Source organism: Impatiens glandulifera, chromosome 6, assembly GCF_907164915.1.
Source record: "Impatiens glandulifera chromosome 6, dImpGla2.1, whole genome shotgun sequence".
In the NCBI taxonomy this organism is placed as follows: Eukaryota; Viridiplantae; Streptophyta; class Magnoliopsida; order Ericales; family Balsaminaceae; genus Impatiens; species Impatiens glandulifera.
In genome coordinates, this window is record NC_061867.1 from 487,969 (window position 1) to 508,132 (window position 20,164).

Here is a 20,164-nt window from a genome sequence, read left to right on the forward strand (position 1 = left end):
ATGTTTAAAGATTTGTTTTATCGAAATTATTTTTATTTTCACCTAATAGATGTTTTCAATTTATATAATTTTAGATAAGCTTAAAAAAATTAAAAAATAATTTTAAATAAAATGAGTGGATAAAAATAAATTTTATCATATTTTTTAATAATTAGATAACAAAATATTGAATTAAATTATAGAGTCATTTTTAACGTAATTTATTTTTTTAATTTTTATATTATTATTCGTACAAATATTAATTGGAATAAGATTGTTAATTTTTAATTGATTTAAGTGTTTAATTTGATTATTTGTGGTGAAATAGATTGGAATAGATTATTTGTGGTGAAATCACTATTAGGTTTTTTAGCAGTTATCATTGTTAGCAACCTTTGGATCTTGGTCTCATGTTCATTGTTAGGGATACCCATCAAATAGTACTTGATTAATAGTTAGGGATACCCATCAAATAGTACTTGATTAATAGTTAGTGGCTATCTGTGTCTTTTCCATACTTCGCAGAGGATGTTCTTTTCTCCATTGATCATTTGGAAGAACCAAATGAAGACGTGTTCCAATACTATTCTACTTACAGAAATCGTCATTATCTTCATTGTCAGCTTCTTCATCATCATCTTCATTCACATTTATAGGCACAGCTTCTTCATCATAATCTTCATTCTCCCCCACCACTCCCAACTCTGAAAAAATATAGATTTATTAATGAAATAAAATAAAATTATTTAAATGAAGGTATTTTTAATTTAATCTCTTACCAATAAGTTTGTCGTAACTGCATATTAAATGATCTGTTCTATTATTTCAAAAGTCGACATGCTTTTGAAACTTTGAACCCCAATCAGGTTTCTCGGAAGATTTACGATGCTTTGATTTGGCTTTTGGAAGGGTACGAATAATGCCAATATCACTTTCTTCTAATCCCATCATTTCTAGAAAGATATGCGGCATATGGTGCGCAAGTTGTTCAAAGCATATCAACACGTTATGTGTGTATGCAACATGAAGTTGGGATTTTAGATATTGAGGTAAAAACTCAACATTCAAACGATCGTATGGTCTTGGTATAATCTATTCGAAGTTAAAAAAATATATTGTTAGTAAATAAAATTTAAAATATGAAAAAAGTAAAACAATGATTAAACACACCTCACTCATTTGAAGAAGATTAACAAATGTATCAGCGGCCAGCTTCCCGTGATTGTTCTTGCTCTTACTAATCAAAAGAGATGACCAAGATACAAGCAGGGGAAATTCCATTGGCAGGTCAAAAGGTATTTGGTTTAAACGCAGTGAGGCATTTGTTAGCCCATTTACGTGTTCAAACAAAAACACCTACAATAACAATAATATCAAAAAGAATTGTTAGTATATTTAAATAATAAACATTATATTTAAAAAAATATAAAAATTAACTTACCATAAAAAATGGAATACAAGCTCCCGTAGTCGTAGTGGAATCAATTTTCATCTTCAAATGACGAACATGGTTCATTGATTGAGTCAAGAAAGCAGCTCCCCAAGCAAAGTTTTTTATTTCATCAACGTTTCTCAAAAGACTGAGAAACATGGATGAAACACCGGAGGGATTCATCGACGGACATATAAAACATCCTATTACGTGTAACACATAGGCGCGCACATATATGTCAATATCCTCTAAATTCATGGGGATATTCTGCAGGTTTTCTCTCAACCCCTTCAATGATATTTCAGTGCCACTACGGCCTGAAACATACCGGCTATCCCCTAATAATTCATTGCACAATTGTTCTGTTACCTCTCTTCCGAAGTCTTTTCCAGTGATGGCTTCACCATCAATTTGAAGCCCCATAATTCTTACAACATCCTTTAAGGTAGGCACTATACGTCTACCTCCAATAATAAAACAATGTTCTTCTATAGAATAACATTTTATTAAAGCCAAAAACAGGTTTAAATCCGTTCTCATCATATTGTGCATATGATGAATGTTCTTAAATCCGGTTTCATTAAGTCTTAACAAAACTCTTTTATCGACATTCCATTTAGATAATTCAACTTGGTGGTTGCGCGTAGAAATCTAAAATAAGAAACACAAAATTAAAATCTAAATTTAACCTAAGCGACAAATTAAAAAAAAACAATTATGTTATCTGCTTAGACCTATTCTCCATTTTTTTATGGAAAATTATCTAAAGATTTAAATGTTTCCGGTTGGAAGATTATCTGAACAAAAATTCAAATAAGTCATAAAAAAAAACAACACTACCAGACATTAAAATAAACTCAACTACAATGAAATAGAAAAATCGAGCAAAAAATTGTATAAGGTGGGTTAATCCAAAAACATTGATCCAAAATAATATCATAGTATATTCTATCAAACCCTAATCATTGAAATAATATCAGAGTATACTCAACTAAGTATCAAACACTAATCAATTTTGAAATAATATCATTACTCAGCTAAGTATCAAACCCTAATCAATTTTGAAATAATATCATCTTATACTCAACTTAAGTATCAAACCCTAATTGAAACAAAATAATAAATACCTCTGTTCGTAGAAGAACGATCCGGCGTTTGATGGTTTCCGGCGGCTACTGTGGTTTCCGGCTGCGGCGGCTGCGAGCGGAGTAAAATAACAAATAAGTATCAAAATTAGAAAAACCAGAAAAGAATTTTTGAAATACCTCAATCCGGCGGCGGCGGGCAGGCGGTTTCCGGCGGCTGCGGCTGATTTCCGGTTGTAGGTGTGCGGAGATTGGAAGAGGATTGGAAGAGAAAGGTTTGAAGGTGAAGAGAGGGTGGGTTATGCTACAATCTATATATGTGCGATCTATGTATAAAATATTATATAATTATATATTATTTTATATTTATATATAATAAATATATATAGTAAATAGAGAGTGTCGGTGACATTCACTATTCACATTCACAAGGAATTCCCAATCGGTGAGGCAATTGGAAGTGCAAAAATTCTCTTCTCAACTCCTCCTCCGCTACGTCGGCGGCCACATAAGAATCCTCTCCGTCGATCGTTTCATAACCATCGCAGGTAATTAATTAACTACTATTCCTTATTTTGATCTTAATTATTTTTGGGACCGATTGCCTTTAATTAGATTTGGATTTGGACTACTACTACAGATCTGATGATGAAATTTGAAGAATCGTGTGGATTTCGTGTGAATTTAAAATGTAAACTTCCAAACGAAGATCTAGACGTGCTTGTTTCCATCACTTCTGACGAAAACCTAGCTAATATAATCGAAGAATACGTTCCAGCTTCATCGGCGGCATCGAATAATAATAGGGAATTGAAGATTAGAGCGATTCTGTTTCCTAATTTAAAGTCTGTTAATAAAAAAGTTCATCCGCCACTGCCGCCTGTTTCTTCTTCTTGCTCTAGCGTTGGTTCAACCTCAGGGAGTATTGCATCAATACTGTCGTCGTCGTCGTTGGCAATTGGATTTCCGTTTCAACGCAATATTCCTTGCTACTTCGGAGAGGGTAACTTTGCTCTTTTAGTTCTTCTTCTTCGTCTTCAAATTGCTGAATGGAATTTCGATCCACTCTGTGATTTCGAGATTTCGATCCACTGTACCATGTTTATGGCCTTGTTCCTTTAACAGAAGAATCAATCTACAATTTTTATCGGAAAATTGATGTTCATTTCTTGTCTGATGCCTATCAATTGATAGAACACTAGCTATTCACCCTTAATGCTTTCTGTAATACATATTTCTGTTCAATTTTATGAAGTTCTCATCCCTAATTATATAATCAATTAGATGCCTGTTATAGGAATTCTATGCTTTGAAGCGACGTTGTAGCGGACAAGATGGAAATTCACTTAGGTGCTTCTGCTTTGTTGCGGTAAGATGGAAATTCACATTAAATGTTGTTCTTCAGTACTTTCTCCTAGTTGATAACTGTTAGGGTCTTTTTAGTATTTCATTGGGCTGTAAAATGTAATTAGACTAGTTATGGGCTTAGTTCTAGAAAGTCAAGAAGATAGTTAGATTATACTAGTATACATTGTAGAAGATTAGTATTGTAAATGTGTGAATAAAGCTGGAAGGGTGCTTTCTACATTCTGATTTGTTTCTGGCTGTTACTTATTCATTCAATTTAGGTTAAATTCAAAATTATCCATATTACTAGCTATACATGTTCTTATCATTGCTATACATCTAAAATAGAAGAAATGCAATTTGTATTCTCCCTGAATTAAATGATTCCCATTCTTATAACTGCTTTTGTGTTTGAGCTTTATTGATGGTATTTCTTAGATGACGGTTCCAGGTTAAAAAGGAGGACAAAAATATCCGAAGGACTGTTCTAAACAGTGTTGTGGGAACTCTGGACCTCAGCGTCCGTCAACTTTTGCAAGGAGAAAGATATCCAGGGGTACTTATCAGATCGTCATATCTTTCTAGCCCATTTAGAAACACATTTTTTTCTCTCATATATCACATGTTTGGAAACCTGTTATATCGTTAAATAATGCAAATTCTTTTCTTATTCTTGTGAGAATATACTCTCTTTTTTATTAATATTTAGATCCACTTGATATTGCCCAAAAAACAATTGGTTATGGGTTCTTTTACATACATGAGATTGATATTTTCAAGATGTTGATTTGCATTATTCTAAGAAGATTTCTAATACATGATTAATTTAATTGTCCTGATATTTTAGGAGGTGAAAAGGGTATCTGCTATCTTGGCTAGCCAAGTGCATTACGGAACACACCAATATGCTTACATTGCTAATGTTAGTGTTTCTAAGTTTGCTCGACGTCAGGGAATAGCTTCAAATATGCTACAGTTTGCAACAGATGTTGCTAATTTGGCAAGTTTGTTTCTTTTATTACTTGTAAATGTTACTTAATGTCTAACATTTTGTCTAAACAGGTATGAGGAAACTATTTGTACATGTAAATGTGGAGAATGAGGTTGCTCAAGAATTGTATAAAAAAACTGGTTTTAAGGTTTGCATCTTTTACCAATAGTAACTTCTTTTTTGTCCCTATCGAGTATTGAACACATGACATATTGACATGCATGTTCTTCATTGAACAATTGATCTGTATCTTTGCAACTTCTTTATGATTTAGGTCATTTCTTGCAGTTTCCTCGAAATCGTGTTGATAACATATAAGAGTTTACTTTTGTCCATTATATACCATATTATGTTCCGAGTGTTTGTTTGCAGGTTGTTGAAGCAGCTTCATCTAGCAGAGGTTTGTCTCCAGTCTATTCCTAATCACCACATCTTAATGATATATGGGGTTGAGTTATACTGAGTTGAATACTATTATCTTTTTAATAGGTTACAGCTACAGTGGAATCAATTTTCGTCTTCAAATGACGAACATGGTTCATTGATTGAGCCAAAAAAGCGGCTCCCCAAGCAAAATTTTTTATTTCATCAATGTTTCTCAAAAGACCGAGAAACATGGATGAAACACCGGAGGGATTCATCGACGGACATATAAAACATCCTATTACGTGCAACACATAGGCGCGCACATATATGTCAATATCCTCCAAATTCATGGGGATATTCTGCAGGTTTTCTCTCAACCCCTTCAATGATATTTCAGTGCCACTACGGCCTGAAACATACCAGCTATCCCCTAATAATTCATTGCACAATTGTTCTGTTATCTCTCTTCCGAAGTCTTTTCCAATGACGGCTTCACCATCAATTTAAAGCCCCATAATTCTTACAACATCCTCTAAGGTAGGCACTATACGCCTACCTCCGATAATAAAACAATGTTCTTCTATAGAATAACATTGTATTAAAGCCAAAAACAGGTTTAAATCCGTTCTCATCATATTGTGCATATGATGAATGTTCTTAAATCCGGTTTCATTAAGTCTTAACAAAACTCTTTTATCGACATTCCATTTAGATAATTCAACTTGGTTGTTGCGCGTAGAAATCTAAAATAAGAAACACAAAATTAAAATCTAAATTTAACCTAAGCGACAAATTAAAAAAAACAATTATGTTATCTGCTTAGACCTATTCTCCATTTTTTATGGAAAATTATCTAAAGATTTAAGTGTTTCCGGTTGGAAGATTATCTGAACAAAAATTCAAATAAGTCATAAAAAAAACAACACAACCAGACATTAAAATAAACTCAACTACAATGAAAATAGAAAAATCGAGCAAAAAATTGTATAAGGAGGGTTAATCCAAAAACATTGATCCAAAATAATATCATAGTATATTATATCAAACCCTAATCATTGAAATAATATCAGAGTATACTCAACTAAGTATCAAACACTAATCAATTTTGAAATAATATCATTACTCAGCTAAGTATCAAACCCTAATCAATTTTGAAATAATATCATCTTATACTCAACTTAAGTATCAAACCCTAATTGAAACAAAATAATAAATACCTCTGTTCGTAGAAGAACGATCCGGCGTTTGATGGTTTCCGGCGGCTACTGTGGTTTCCGACTGCGGCGGCTGCTGTGGTTTAGGCTGCGGCGACTGCGGGCGTAGTAAAATAATAAATAAGTATCAAAATTAGAAAAACCAGAAAAGAATTCTTGAAATACCTCAATCCGGCGGCAGCGGGCAGGCGGTTTCCGGCGGCTGCGGCTGATTTCCGGTTGCAGGTGTGCAGAGATTGGAAGAGGATTGGAAGAGAAATGTTTGAAGGTGAAGAGAGGGTGGGTTGTGCTGCAATCTATATATGTGCGATCTATGTATAAAATATTATATAATTATATATTATTTTATATTTATATATAATAAATATATATAGTAAATAGAGATTGTCAGTGACATTCACTATTCACATTCACAAGGAATTCCTAATCGGTGAGGCAATAGGAAGTGCAAAAATTCTCTTCTCAACTCCTCCTCCGCTACGTCGGCGGCCACATAAGAATCCTCTCCGTCGATCGTTTCATAACCATCGCAGGTAATTAATTAACTACTATTCCTTATTTTGATCTTAATTATTTTTGGGACCGATTGCCTTTAATTAGATTTAGATTTGGACTACTACTACAGATCTGATGATGAAATTTGAAGAATCGTGTGGATTTCGTGTGAATTTGAAATGTAAACTTCCAAACGAAGATCTAGACGTGCTTGTTTCCATCACTTCTGACGAAAACCTAGCTAATATAATCGAAGAATACGTTCCAGCTTCATCGGCGGCATCGAATAATAATAGGGAATTGAAGATTAGAGCTATTCTGTTTCCTAATTTAAAGTCTGTTAATAAAAAAGTTCATCCGCCACTGCCGCCTGTTTCTTCTTCTTGCTCTAGCGTTGGTTCAACCTCAGGGAGTATTGCATCAATACTGTCGTCGTCGTCGTTGGCAATTGGATTTCCGTTTCAACGCAATATTCCTTGCTACTTCGGAGAGGGTAACTTTGCTCTTTTAGTTCTTCTTCTTCGTCTTCAAATTGCTGAATGGAATTTCGATCCACTCTGTGATTTCGAGATTTCGATCCACTGTACCATGTTTATGGCCTTGTTCCTTTAATAGAAGAATCAAGCTACAATTTTTATCGGAAAATTGATGTTCATTTCTTGTCTGATGCCTATCAATTGATAGAACACTAGCTATTCACCCTTAATGCTTTCTATAATACATATTTCTGTTCAATTTTATGAAGTTCTCATCCCTAATTATATAATCAATTAGATGCCTGTTACAGGAATTCTATGCTTTGAAGCGACGTTGTAGCGAACAAGATGGAAATTCACTTAGGTGCTTCTGCTTTGTTGCGGTAAGATGGAAATTCACATTAAATGTTGTTCTTCAGTACTTTCTCCTAGTTGATAACTGTTAGGGTCTTTTTAGTATTTCATTGGGCTGTAAAATGTAATTAGACTAGTTATGGGCTTAGTTCAAGAAAGTCAAGAAGATAGTTAGATTATACTAGTATACATTGTAGAAGATTAGTATTGTAAATGTGTGAATAAAGCTGGAAGGGTGCTTTCTACATTCTGATTTGTTTCTGGTTGTTACTTATTCAATCAATTTAGGTTAAATTCAAAATTATCCATATTACTAGCTATACATGTTCTTATCATTGCTATACATCTAAAATAGAAGAAATGCAATTTGTATTCTCCCTGAATTAAATGATTCCCATTCTTATAACTGCTTTTGTGTTTGAGCTTTATTGATGGTATTTCTTATATGACGGTTCCAGGTTAAAAAGGAGGAAAAAAATATTCGAAGGACTGTTCTAAACAGTGTTGTGGGAACTCTAGACCTCAGCGTCCGTCAACTTTTGCAAGGAGAAAGATATCCAGGGGTACTTATCAGATCGTCATATCTTTCTAGCCCATTTAGAAACACATTTTTTTCTCTCATATATCACATGTTTGGAAACCTGTTATATCGTTAAATAATGCAAATTCTTTTCTTATTCTTGTGAGAATATACTCTCTTTTTTATTAATATTTAGATCCACTTGATATTGCCCAAAAAACAATTGGTTATGGGTTCTTTTACATACATGAGATTGATATTTTCAAGATGTTGATTTGCATTATTCTAAGAAGATTTCTAATACATGATTAATTTAATTGTCCTGATATTTTAGGAGATGAAAAGGGTATCTGCTATCTTGGCTAGCCAAGTGCATTACGGAACACACCAATATGCTTACATTGCTAATGTCAGTGTTTCTAAGTTTGCTCGACGTCAGGGAATAGCTTCAAATATGCTACAGTTTGCAACAGATGTTGCTAATTTGGCAGGTTTGTTTCTTTTATTACTTGTAAATGTTACTATGTCTAACATTTTGTCTAAACAGGTATGAGGAAACTATTTGTACATGTAAATGTGGAGAATGAGGCTGCTCAAGAATTGTATAAAAAAACTGGTTTTAAGGTTTGCATCTTTTACCAATAGTAACTTCTTTTTTGTCCCTATCGAGTATTGAACACATGACATATTGACATGCATGTTCTTCATTGAACAATTGATCTGTATCTTTGCAACTTCTTTATGATTTAGGTCATTTCTTGCAGTTTCCTCGAAATCGTGTTGATAACATATAAGACTTTACTTTTGTCCATTATATACCATATTATGTTCCGAGTGTTTGTTTGCAGGTTGTTGAAGCAGCTTCATCTAGCAGAGGTTTGTCTCAAGTCTATTCCTAATCACCACATCTTAATGATATATGGGGTTGAGTTATACTGAGTTGAATACTATTATCTTTTTGATAGGTTACAGCTACAGTGGAATCAATTTTCGTCTTCAAATGACGAACATGGTTCATTGATTGAGCCAAGAAAGCGGCTCCCCAAACAAAGTTTTTTATTTCATCAATGTTTCTCAAAAGACCGAGAAACATGGATGAAACACCGGAGGGATTCATCGACGGACATATAAAACATCCTATTACGTGCAACACATAGGCACGCACATATATGTCAATATCCTCCAAATTCATGGGGATATTCTGCAGGTTTTCTCTCAACCCCTTCAATGATATTTCAGTGCCACTACGGCCTGAAACATACCGGCTATCCCCTAATAATTCATTGCACAATTGTTCTGTTACCTCTCTTCCGAAGTCTTTTCCAGTGACGGCTTCACCATCAATTTGAAGCCCCATAATTCTTACAACATCCTCTAAGGTAGGCACTATACGCCTACCTCCGATAATAAAACAATGTTCTTCTATAGAATAACATTGTATTAAAGCCAAAAACAGGTTTAAATCCGTTCTCATCATATTGTGCATATGATGAATGTTCTTAAATCCGGTTTCATTAAGTCTTAACAAAACTTTTTTATCGACATTCCATTTAGATAATTCAACTTGGTGGTTGCGCGTAGAAATCTAAAATAAGAAACACAAAATTAAAATCTAAATTTAACCTAAGCGACAAATTAAAAAAACAATTATGTTATCTGCTTAGACCTATTCTCCATTTTTTATGGAAAATTATATAAAGATTTAAGTGTTTCCGGTTGGAAGATTATCTGAACAAAAATTCAAATAAGTCATAAAAAAACAACACTACCAGACATTAAAATAAACTCAACTACAATGAAAATAGAAAAATCGAGCAAAAAATTGTATAAGGAGGGTTAATCCAAAAACATTGATCCAAAATAATATCATAGTATATTCTATCAAACCCTAATCATTGAAATAATATCAGATTATACTCAACTAAGTATCAAACACTAATCAATTTTGAAATAATATCATTACTCAGCTAAGTATCAAACCCTAATCAATTTTGAAATAATATCATCTTATACTCAACTTAAGTATCAAACCCTAATTGAAACAAAATAATAAATACCTCTGTTCGTAGAAGAACGATCCGGCGTTTGATGGTTTCCGGCTGCGGCGGCTGCTGTGGTTTCCGGCTGCGGCGGCTGCTGTGGTTTAGGCTGCGGCGGCTGCGGGCGGAGTAAAATAACAAATAAGTATCAAAATTAGAAAAACCAGAAAAGAATTCTTGAAATACCTCAATCCGGCGGCGGCGGGCATGCGGTTTCCGGCGGCTGCGGCTGATTTCTGGTTGCAGGTGTGCGGAGATTGGAAGAGGATTGGAAGAGAAATGTTTGAAGGTGAAGAGAGGGTGGGTTGTGCTGCAATCTATATATGTGCGATCTATGTATAAAATATTATATAATTATATATTATTTTATATTTATATATAATAAATATATATAGTAAATAGAGAGTGTCGGTGACATTCACTATTCACATTCACAAGGAATTCCCAATCGGTGAGGCAATTGGAAGTGCAAAAATTCTCTTCTCAACTCTTCCTCCGCTACGTCGGCGGCCACATAAGAATCCTCTCCGTCGATCGTTTCATAACCATCGCAGGTAATTAATTAACTACTATTCCTTATTTTGATCTTAATTATTTTTGGGACCGATTGCCTTTAATTAGATTTGGATTTGGACTACTACTACAGATCAGATGATGAAATTTGAAGAATCGTGTGGATTTCGTGTGAATTTGAAATGTAAACTTCCAAACGAAGATCTAGACGTGCTTGTTTCCATCACTTCTAACGAAGACCTAGCTAATATAATCGAAGAATACGTTCGAGCTTCATCGGCGACATCGAATAATAATAGGGAATTGAAGATTAAAGCGATTCTGTTTCCTAATTTAAAGTTTGTTAATAAAAAAGTTCATCCGCCACCGCCGCCTGTTTCTTCTTCTTGCTCTAGCGTTGGTTCAACCTCAGGGAGTATTGCATCAATACTGTCGTCGTCGTCGTTGACAATTGGATTTCCGTTTCAACGCAATATTCCTTGCTACTTCGGAGAGGGTAACTTTGCTCTTTTAGTTCTTCTTCTTCGTCTTCAAATTGCTGAATGGAATTTCGATCCACTCTGTGATTTCGAGATTTCGATCCACTGTACCATGTTTATGGCCTTGTTCCTTTAATAGAAGAATCAAGCTACAATTTTTATCGGAAAATTGATGTTCATTTCTTATCTGATGCCTATCAATTGATAGAACACTAGCTATTCACCCTTAATGCTTTCTATAATACATATTTCTGTTCAATTTTATGAAGTTCTCATCCCTAATTATATAATCAATTAGATGCCTGTTACAGGAATTCTATGCTTTGAAGCGACGTTGTAGCGGACAAGATAGAAATTCACTTAGGTGCTTCTGCTTTGTTGTGGTAAGATGGAAATTCACATTAAATGTTGTTCTTCAGTACTTTCTCCTAGTTGATAACTATTAGGGTCTTTTTAGTATTTCATTGGGCTGTAAAATGTAATTAGACTAGTTATGGGCTTAGTTCAAGAAAGTCAAGAAGATAGTTAGATTATACTAGTATACATTGTAGAAGATTAGTATTGTAAATGTGTGAATAAAGCTGGAAGGGTGCTTTCTACATTCTGATTTGTTTCTGGCTGTTACTTATTCATTCAATTTAGGTTAAATTCAAAATTATCCATATTACTAGCTATACATGTTCTTATCATTGCTATACATCTAAAATAGAAGAAATGCAATTTGTATTCTCCCTGAATTAAATGATTCTCATTCTTATAACTGCTTTTGTGTTTGAGCTTTATTGATGGTATTTCTTATATGACGGTTCCAGGTTAAAAAGGAGGACAAAAATATCCGAAGGACTGTTCTAAACAGTGTTGTGGGAACTCTGGACCTCAGCGTCCGTCAACTTTTGCAAGGAGAAAGATTTCCAGGGGTATTTATCAGATCGTCATATCTTTCTAGCCCATTTAGAAACACATTTTTTTCTCTCATATATCACATGTTTGGAAACCTGTTATATCGTTAAATAATGCAAATTCTTTTCTTATTCTTGTGAGAATATACTCTCTTTTTTATTAATATTTAGATCCACTTGATATTTGCCAAAAAACAATTGGTTATGGGTTCTTTTACATACATGAGATTGATATTTTCAAGATGTTGATTTGCATTATTCTAAGAAGATTTCTAATACATGATTAATTTAATTGTCCTGATATTTTAGGAGATGAAAAGGGTATCTGCTATCTTGGCTAGCCAAGTGCATTACGGAACACACCAATATGCTTACATTGCTAATGTCAGTGTTTCTAAGTTTGCTCGACGTCAGGGAATAGCTTCAAATATGCTACAGTTTGCAACAGATGTTGCTAATTTGGCAGGTTTGTTTCTTTTATTACTTATAAATGTTACTTAATGTCTAACATTTTGTCTAAACAGGTATGAGGAAACTATTTGTACATGTAAATGTGGAGAATGAGGCTGCTCAAGAATTGTATAAAAAAACTGGTTTTAAGGTTTGCATCTTTTACCAATAGTAACTTCTTTTTTGTCCCTATCGAGTATTGAACACATGACATATTGACATGCATGTTCTTCATTGAACAATTGATCTGTATCTTTGCAACTTCTTTATGATTTAGGTCATTTCTTGTAGTTTCCTCGAAATCGTGTTGATAACATATAAGACTTTACTTTTGTCCATTATATACCATATTATGTTCCGAGTGTTTGTTTGCAGGTTGTTGAAGCAGCTTCATCTAGCAGAGGTTTGTCTCCAGTCTATTCCTAATCACCACATCTTAATGATATATGGGGTTGAGTTATACTGAGTTGAATACTATTATCTTTTTGATAGGTTACAGCTACAGTGAAATCAATTTTCGTCTTCAAATGACGAACATGGTTCATTGATTGAGCCAAGAAAGCGGCTCCCCAAGCAAAGTTTTTTATTTCATCAATGTTTCTCAAAAGACCGAGAAACATGGATGAAACACCGGAGGGATTCATCTACGGACATATAAAACATCCTATTACGTGCAACACATAGGCGCGCACATATATGTCAATATCCTCCAAATTCATGGGGATATTCTGCAGGTTTTCTCTCAACCCCTTCAATGATATTTCAGTGCCACTACGGCCCGAAACATACCGGCTATCCCCTAATAATTCATTGCACGATTGTTCTGTTACCTCTCTTCCGAAGTCTTTTCCAGTGACGGCTTCACCATCAATTTGAAGCCCCATAATTCTTACAACATCCTCTAAGGTAGGCACTATACGCCTACCTCCGATAATAAAACAATGTTCTTCTATAGAATAACATTGTATTAAAGCCAAAAACAGGTTTAAATCCGTTCTCATCATATTGTGCATATGATGAATGTTCTTAAATCTGGTTTCATTAAGTCTTAACAAAACTCTTTTATCGACATTCCATTTAGATAATTCAACTTGGTGGTTGCGCGTAGAAATCTAAAATAAGAAACACAAAATTAAAATCTAAATTTAACCTAAGCGACAAATTAAAAAAACAATTATGTTATCTGCTTAGACCTATTCTCCATTTTTTATGGAAAATTATATAAAGATTTAAGTGTTTCCGGTTGGAAGATTATCTGAACAAAAATTCAAATAAGTAATAAAAAAAACAACACTACCAGACATTAAAATAAACTCAACTACAATGAAAATAGAAAAATCGAGCAAAAAATTGTATAAGGAGGGTTAATCCAAAAACATTGATCCAAAATAATATCATAGTATATTCTATCAAACCCTAATCATTGAAATAATATCAGATTATACTCAACTAAGTATCAAACACTAATCAATTTTGAAATAATATCATTACTCAGCTAAGTATCAAACCCTAATCAATTTTGAAATAATATCATCTTATACTCAACTTAAGTATCAAACCCTAATTGAAACAAAATAATAAATACCTCTGTTCGTAGAAGAACGATCCGGCGTTTGATGGTTTCCGGCGGCTACTGTGGTTTCCAGCTGCGGCGGCTGCTGTGGTTTAGGCTGCGGCGGCTGCGGGCGGAGTAAAATAACAAATAAGTATCAAAATTAGAAAAACCAGAAAAAAATTCTTGAAATACCTCAATCCGGCGGTGGCGGGCATGCGGTTTCCGACGGCTGCGGCTGATTTCCGGTTGCAGGTGTGCGGAGATTGGAAGAGGATTGGAAGAGAAATGTTTGAAGGTGAAGAGAGGGTGGGTTGTGCTGCAATCTATATATGTGCGATCTATGTATAAAATATTATATAATTATATATTATTTTATATTTATATATAATAAATATATATAGTAAATAGAGAGTGTCGGTGACATTCACTATTCACATTCACAAGGAATTCCCAATCGGTGAGGAGGAAGTGCAAAAATTCTCTTCTCAACTCCTCCTCCGCTACGTCGGCGGCCACATAAGAATCCTCTCCTTTGATCGTTTCATAACCATCGCAAGTAATTAATTAACTACTATTCCTTATTTTGATCTTAATTATTTTTGGGACCGATTGCCTTTAATTAGATTTGGATTTGGACTACTACTACAGATCTGATGATGAAATTTGAAGAATCGTGTGGATTTCGTGTGAATTTGAAATGTAAACTTCCAAACGAAGATCTAGACGTGCTTGTTTCTATCACTTCTGACGAAGACCTAGCTAATATAATCGAAGAATACGTTCGAACTTCATCGGCGACATCGAATAATAATAGGGAATTGAAGATTAGAGCGATTCTGTTTCCTAATTTAAAGTCTGTTAATAAAAAAGTTCATCCGCCACCGCCGCATGTTTCTTCTTCTTGCTCCAGCGTTGGTTCAACCTCAGGGAGTGTTGCATCAATACTGTCGTCGTCGTCGTTGGCAATTGGATTTCCGTTTCAACGCAATATTCCTTGCTGCTTCGGAGAGGGTAACTTTGCTCTTTTAGTTCTTCTTCTTCGTCTTCAAATTGCTGAATATAATTTTGATCCACTCTGTGATTTCGAGATTTCGATCCACTGTACCATGTTTATGGCCTTGTTCCTTTAACAGAATAATCAAGCTACAATTTTTATCGGAAAATTGATGTTCATTTCTTGTCTGATGCCTATCAATTAATAGAACATTAGCTATTCACCCTTAATGCTTTCTGTAATACATATTTCTGTTCAATTTTATGAAGTTCTCATCCCTAATTTTATAATCAATTAGATGCCTGTTACAGGAATTCTATGCTTTGAAGCGACGTTGTAGCGGACAAGATGGAAATTCACTTAGGTGCTTCTGCTTTGTTGCGGTAAGATGGAAATTCACATTAAATGTTGTTCTTCAGTACTTTCTCCTAGTTGATAATTGTTAGGGTCTTTTTAGTATTTCATTGGGCTGTAAAATGTAATTAGACTAGTTATGGGCTTAGTTCAAGAAAGTCAAGAAGATAGTTAGATTATACTAGTATACATTGTAGAAGATTAGTATTGTAAATGTGTGAATAAAGCTGGAAGGGTGCTTTCTACATTCTGATTTGTTTCTGGCTGTTACTTATTCATTCAATTTAGGTTAAATTCAAAATTTTCCATATTACTAGCTATACATGTTCTTATCATTGCTATACATCTAAAATAGAAGAAATGCAATTTGTATTCTCCCTGAATTAAATGATTCCCATTCTTATAACTGCTTTTGTGTTTGAGCTTTATTGATGGTATTTCTTATATGACGGTTCCAGGTTAAAAAGGAGGACAAAAATATCCGAAGGACTGTTCTAAACAGTGTTGTGGGAACTCTGGACCTCAGCGTCCGTCAACTTTTGCAAGGAGAAAGATATCCAGGGGTACTTATCAGATCGTCATATCTTTCTAGCCCATTTGGAAACACATTTTTTTCTCTCATATATCACATGTTTGGAAACCTGTTATATCGTTAAATGATACAAATTCTTTTCTTATTCTTGTGAGAATATACTCTCTTTTTTTATTAATATTTAGATCCACTTGATATTGCCCAAAAAAAAATTGGTTATGGGTTCTTTTACATACATGAGATTGATATTTTCAAGATGTTGATTTGCATTATTCTAAGAAGATTTCTAATACATGATTAATTTAATTGTCCTGATATTTTAGGAGGTGAAAAGGGTATCTGCTATCTTGGCTAGCCAAGTGCATTACGAAACACACCAATATGCTTACATTGCTAATGTCTGTGTTTCTAAGTTTGCTCGACGTCAGGGAATAGCTTCAAATATGCTACAGTTTGCAACAGATGTTGCTAATTTGGTAGGTTTGTTTCTTTTATTACTTGTAAATGTTACTTAATGTCTAACATTTTGTCTAAACAGGTATGAGGAAACTATTTGTACATGTAAATGTGGAGAATGAGGCTGCTCAAGAATTGTATAAAAAACTGGTTTTAAGGTTTGCATCTTTTACCAATAGTAACTTCTTTTTTGTCCCTATCGAGTATTGAACACATGACATATTGACATGCATGTTATTCATTGAACAATTGATCTGTATCTTTGCAACTTCTTTATGATTTAGGTCATTTCTTGCAGTTTCCTCGAAATCGTGTTGATAACATATAAGAGTTTACTTTTGTCCATTATATACCATATTATGTTCCGAGTGTTTGTTTGCAGGTTGTTGAAGCAGCTTCATCTACCAGAGGTTTGTCTCCAGTCTATTCCTAATCACCACATCTTAATGATATATGGGGTTGAGTTATACTGAGTTGAATACTATTATCTTTTTGATAGGTTACAGCTATAGTGACTACAAATCTCAACAAAATAATTGATATTAATTACTACCCTATTGAGACTGCTGAAAGGTCAAACATGCGTCATAGGCCAATTGGTATAGGAGTTCAAGGCCTCGCAGATACTTTCATTTTACTAGGCATGCCATTTGAGTCACCAGAGGCAAGAAGCTGAATCTCATAAGGCCTTTCTCTTAAGCTATTGATGATTACACTCATGTTTTGATTGTCGGCTTGGTTATGAAATGCAGGCGCAACAGCTTAACAAAGACATCTTTGAGACAATATATTACCATGCTCTCAAAGATTCTTCTGAATTGGCAGCAAAGGTAGGTGCTTATGAGACATATAATGGAAGTCCCGTTATCCAGGTATGTGAATTTTTTGTGTTAACTTTTCATAAGTATATTTTTAGTAAGGCCTTCCCCTAGTAGCTTCTTAGATGCATTCTTCTTTTCAGGGTATACTCCAGCCAGATATGTGGGGTGTTACACCTTCAAAACGCTGGGATTGGGATGCCCTTAGAGCTATGATAGCAAAGGATGGTGTGAGGAATTCACTTCTTGTAGCACCCATGCCCACTGCTTCAAATAATGAATGCTTTGAACCTTACACATCAAATATTTACAGCCGCAGAGTTTTAAGGTATTTTTCTTTGGCTTTTTTTCGTTGTTCCTTGGCGTGTATTTTTTGTTGCATGCTAATCTTGGTTATTTATGCCAGTGGGGAATTTGTTGTGGTGAATAAGCATCTTCTTCACGACTTAACTGAGATGGGCTATGGTCTCCTGCTCTGAAGAATCAGATTATATATGAAAATGGTTCTGTTCAGAAAATTCGTCAAATTTCTGAAGAGATAAAGCCAATTTACAAGTATGCAAATTATCTTGACCTTTAATTAATGTACCCATCCCAATTCTGTTTGCATATTTGAACTATTACATATGTTTCCATTCCAGAACTGTTTGGGAGATTAAGCAGAAGACATTAGTTGATATGTCAGTTGATCGTGGATGCTACATAGACCAAAGCCAAAGCCTTAATATCCACATGGACGAGCCAAATTTTGGAAAACTGACTTCCTTGCATTTCCATACTTGGTCAAAGGTAAATGTTTAACTTTGACATTATTATGACACTAAATAAATAGAATGATTGGTAGGAAATCCTGTTGTGCTAATATGTGTTTGTTTTGGGGGTTGGCGAAGGGTTTGAAAACAGGGATGTATTACTTGAGAACCCGTGCTGCTGCTGATGCAATAAAATTCACAGTTGATACAACCATTCTCCAAGTAATAATAATATATTTATATATACATTTTGAGTTTAGAATGCAATTATATATAATCATTATGTCCCCGTTCTATCTGGCAATGCAATGTAATGCAGGGAAAGACCAAGGTGAAAGAAGAAGAAGATGATCTCGATACCCAGAAGTCACAGATGGTATGTTCCTTGACCAACCGAGAAGATTGCATGGCATGTGGCAGTTGAAGCTCTTTTTGTGTCAGGATGGTAACATCATTTTCTTAATCCACGTCTTTAAATATGGGTGTGATTGTGTTTTAACACACATCTTACTTATGTTATAAAACAATATATAGTTCCTACTTCTTACAATAAATATTGTGGTTCCAAAATATATTATATTATTATTATTTTTTTTGAAACACAACATTTGTGGTCTGCATATCACTTATTTTACAAATCTAAATGTAATTAATTACATGGAAACAATAGTGAAAAAGAAAAGAGAGAAAAGAAGGAAAATGTGTGATTGTTAAAGTGTTATTTACTTACTTATTGTGAAGGTGTGATTGATGTTGTACAATCAAGGCAGAGACGGGTCTGCGAATATCCGAAGAAGCAAGCATATCTCCAATAGGGCCAAGCTCAGGCAAATCCATCCATTCACTTAAACCATTTAACATGGGTGAAGACTCTTAAGCAACGCCGTGCCTCCCCACAATGATGAGATCATAAACCTCTGCAATTGTGTGAACACCTAATATGTTTTTGATAATATATATATATATATATATATATGTTAAACAATAAAATCAAAACCAAAAAAGGCATAACATTTATTAAACAAACCCAATCCCTATCCATCGGCCAGCCACCAAACCGCCACCACCCACAATCATTCTCTCACATCTTGGCTGAAGTTGAAGCATTCTCTCACATCTTGGCTGAAGTTGAAGTCGGTAATAAAATCCCTCATCGACTACCCAGTCGAAGTGAAAATCCGGAATGGTCATGCCAGTTCAGGATTAACAAGTACAATTTTACAAGTTGATGGATCTTGTGGCCTACAAGTCCACACGGATCTTATGGGTGAGGAGATTGCAATGAAAACTCACGAACCTCCCATGTTTCTGCGGATCTACACCAGATCTACACATCAGATCTACAGATCTACATTTTGGTTACCTCCAGGCATGAGATCGATCGGCAAGAAAACACCTGTTTCCTTATCCATAACTTCGAGACCTCCGACGTTTTCATCGTCCTGCAATATCGTAAGGAACCCAGAATCCGTGTAAATTTGTACGCCACAAGATCCAACAGCTTCAGGTGTAAAATTGTACTTGTTAATCCTGAACTGGCATGGCCATTCCGGATTTTCACTTCGACTAGGTGATCGATGAGGGATTTTATGACCTACTTCAACTTCAGCCAAGATGCGAGAGAATGAGAGAATGCTTAAACTTCAGCCAAGATGGGAGAGAATGAGAGAATGATTGTGGGTGGTGGCGGTTTGGTGGCCGATGGATAGGGATTGAGTTTGTTTAATAAATGTTATGTCTTGTTTGGTTTTGATTTTATTGTCTAACATATATATATATTATCAAAAACATATTAGGTTATTAAAATTCAATTACATTGATAAATAATATTTATAATTAATTTTATAAATTAATGACATTATTATTATTAATTAATAAACTTATATCTATATAATTCATTTTTTAAACTAAATTATAATTATATCTTCTAATTTCAAATATTATTTTATTAATAATATTTTATTTTATACTAACAATATTTTTTAATATAATGAATGAATTTTTAGTTTTAAAATATGGTATAACCGTATTTAACAAAATAAAAATAAAGAAATTTTTAGAAAT

At 34.2% G+C, this 20,164-nt stretch overlaps 3 protein-coding genes, 2 long non-coding RNA genes and 1 pseudogene across 8 annotated transcripts; 5 read left to right on the forward strand and 1 right to left on the reverse strand.

The window, feature by feature from the left end:
- Positions 1–332: 332 nt before the first annotated feature.
- LOC124941207 (serine/threonine-protein phosphatase 7 long form homolog) lies at positions 333–3,956 on the reverse strand. Of its 2 annotated transcripts, none has more exons than XM_047481495.1 (6): positions 2,677–3,956; positions 2,539–2,608; positions 1,421–1,749; positions 1,150–1,335; positions 759–1,071; positions 333–683 (listed from the first exon to the last, which is right to left on the reverse strand). In XM_047481495.1, exons 3-5 carry the CDS (start codon positions 1,667–1,669, stop codon positions 805–807), a joined length of 702 nt encoding a protein of 233 aa, XP_047337451.1. In that variant the 5' UTR covers positions 1,670–1,749; positions 2,539–2,608; positions 2,677–3,956; the 3' UTR covers positions 333–683; positions 759–804. The 2 variants fall into 2 exon arrangements, with proteins under 2 accessions (XP_047337451.1, XP_047337450.1); XM_047481494.1 differs by having other exon boundaries at positions 1,421–2,062.
- LOC124941208 lies at positions 3,229–7,178 on the forward strand. Of its 3 annotated transcripts, none has more exons than XR_007099615.1 (8): positions 3,230–3,499; positions 3,794–3,865; positions 4,295–4,399; positions 4,691–5,234; positions 5,324–5,565; positions 6,430–6,693; positions 6,832–6,947; positions 7,040–7,178. It is a non-coding gene; the product is annotated as an uncharacterized LOC124941208 (long non-coding RNA). The 3 variants fall into 3 exon arrangements; XR_007099616.1 differs by having other exon boundaries at positions 4,691–4,982; positions 5,207–5,234; positions 6,430–6,947; XR_007099617.1 differs by having other exon boundaries at positions 3,229–3,499; positions 3,781–3,865; positions 6,430–6,947.
- Positions 7,179–8,099: 921 nt separating this feature from the next.
- Positions 8,100–9,158, forward strand: LOC124941525 (N-alpha-acetyltransferase 30-like). The gene is made up of 5 exons (XM_047481866.1): positions 8,100–8,108; positions 8,198–8,302; positions 8,594–8,750; positions 8,807–8,883; positions 9,108–9,158. The coding sequence occupies exons 1-5, from the start codon at positions 8,100–8,102 to the stop codon at positions 9,156–9,158; spliced, it is 399 nt and encodes a 132-aa protein (XP_047337822.1).
- Positions 8,582–9,295, forward strand: LOC124941209 (N-alpha-acetyltransferase 30-like). Its single transcript, XM_047481496.1, has 4 exons — positions 8,582–8,750; positions 8,807–8,883; positions 9,108–9,135; positions 9,225–9,295. The coding sequence occupies exons 1-4, from the start codon at positions 8,597–8,599 to the stop codon at positions 9,278–9,280; spliced, it is 315 nt and encodes a 104-aa protein (XP_047337452.1). The 5' UTR covers positions 8,582–8,596; the 3' UTR covers positions 9,281–9,295.
- Positions 9,296–15,075: 5,780 nt separating this feature from the next.
- Positions 15,076–16,048, forward strand: LOC124942382. Its single transcript, XR_007099695.1, has 3 exons — positions 15,076–15,205; positions 15,487–15,571; positions 16,001–16,048. It is a non-coding gene; the product is annotated as an uncharacterized LOC124942382 (long non-coding RNA).
- Positions 16,049–16,409: 361 nt separating this feature from the next.
- Positions 16,410–18,712, forward strand: LOC124942381 (annotated as a pseudogene).
- Positions 18,713–20,164: the final 1,452 nt, after the last annotated feature.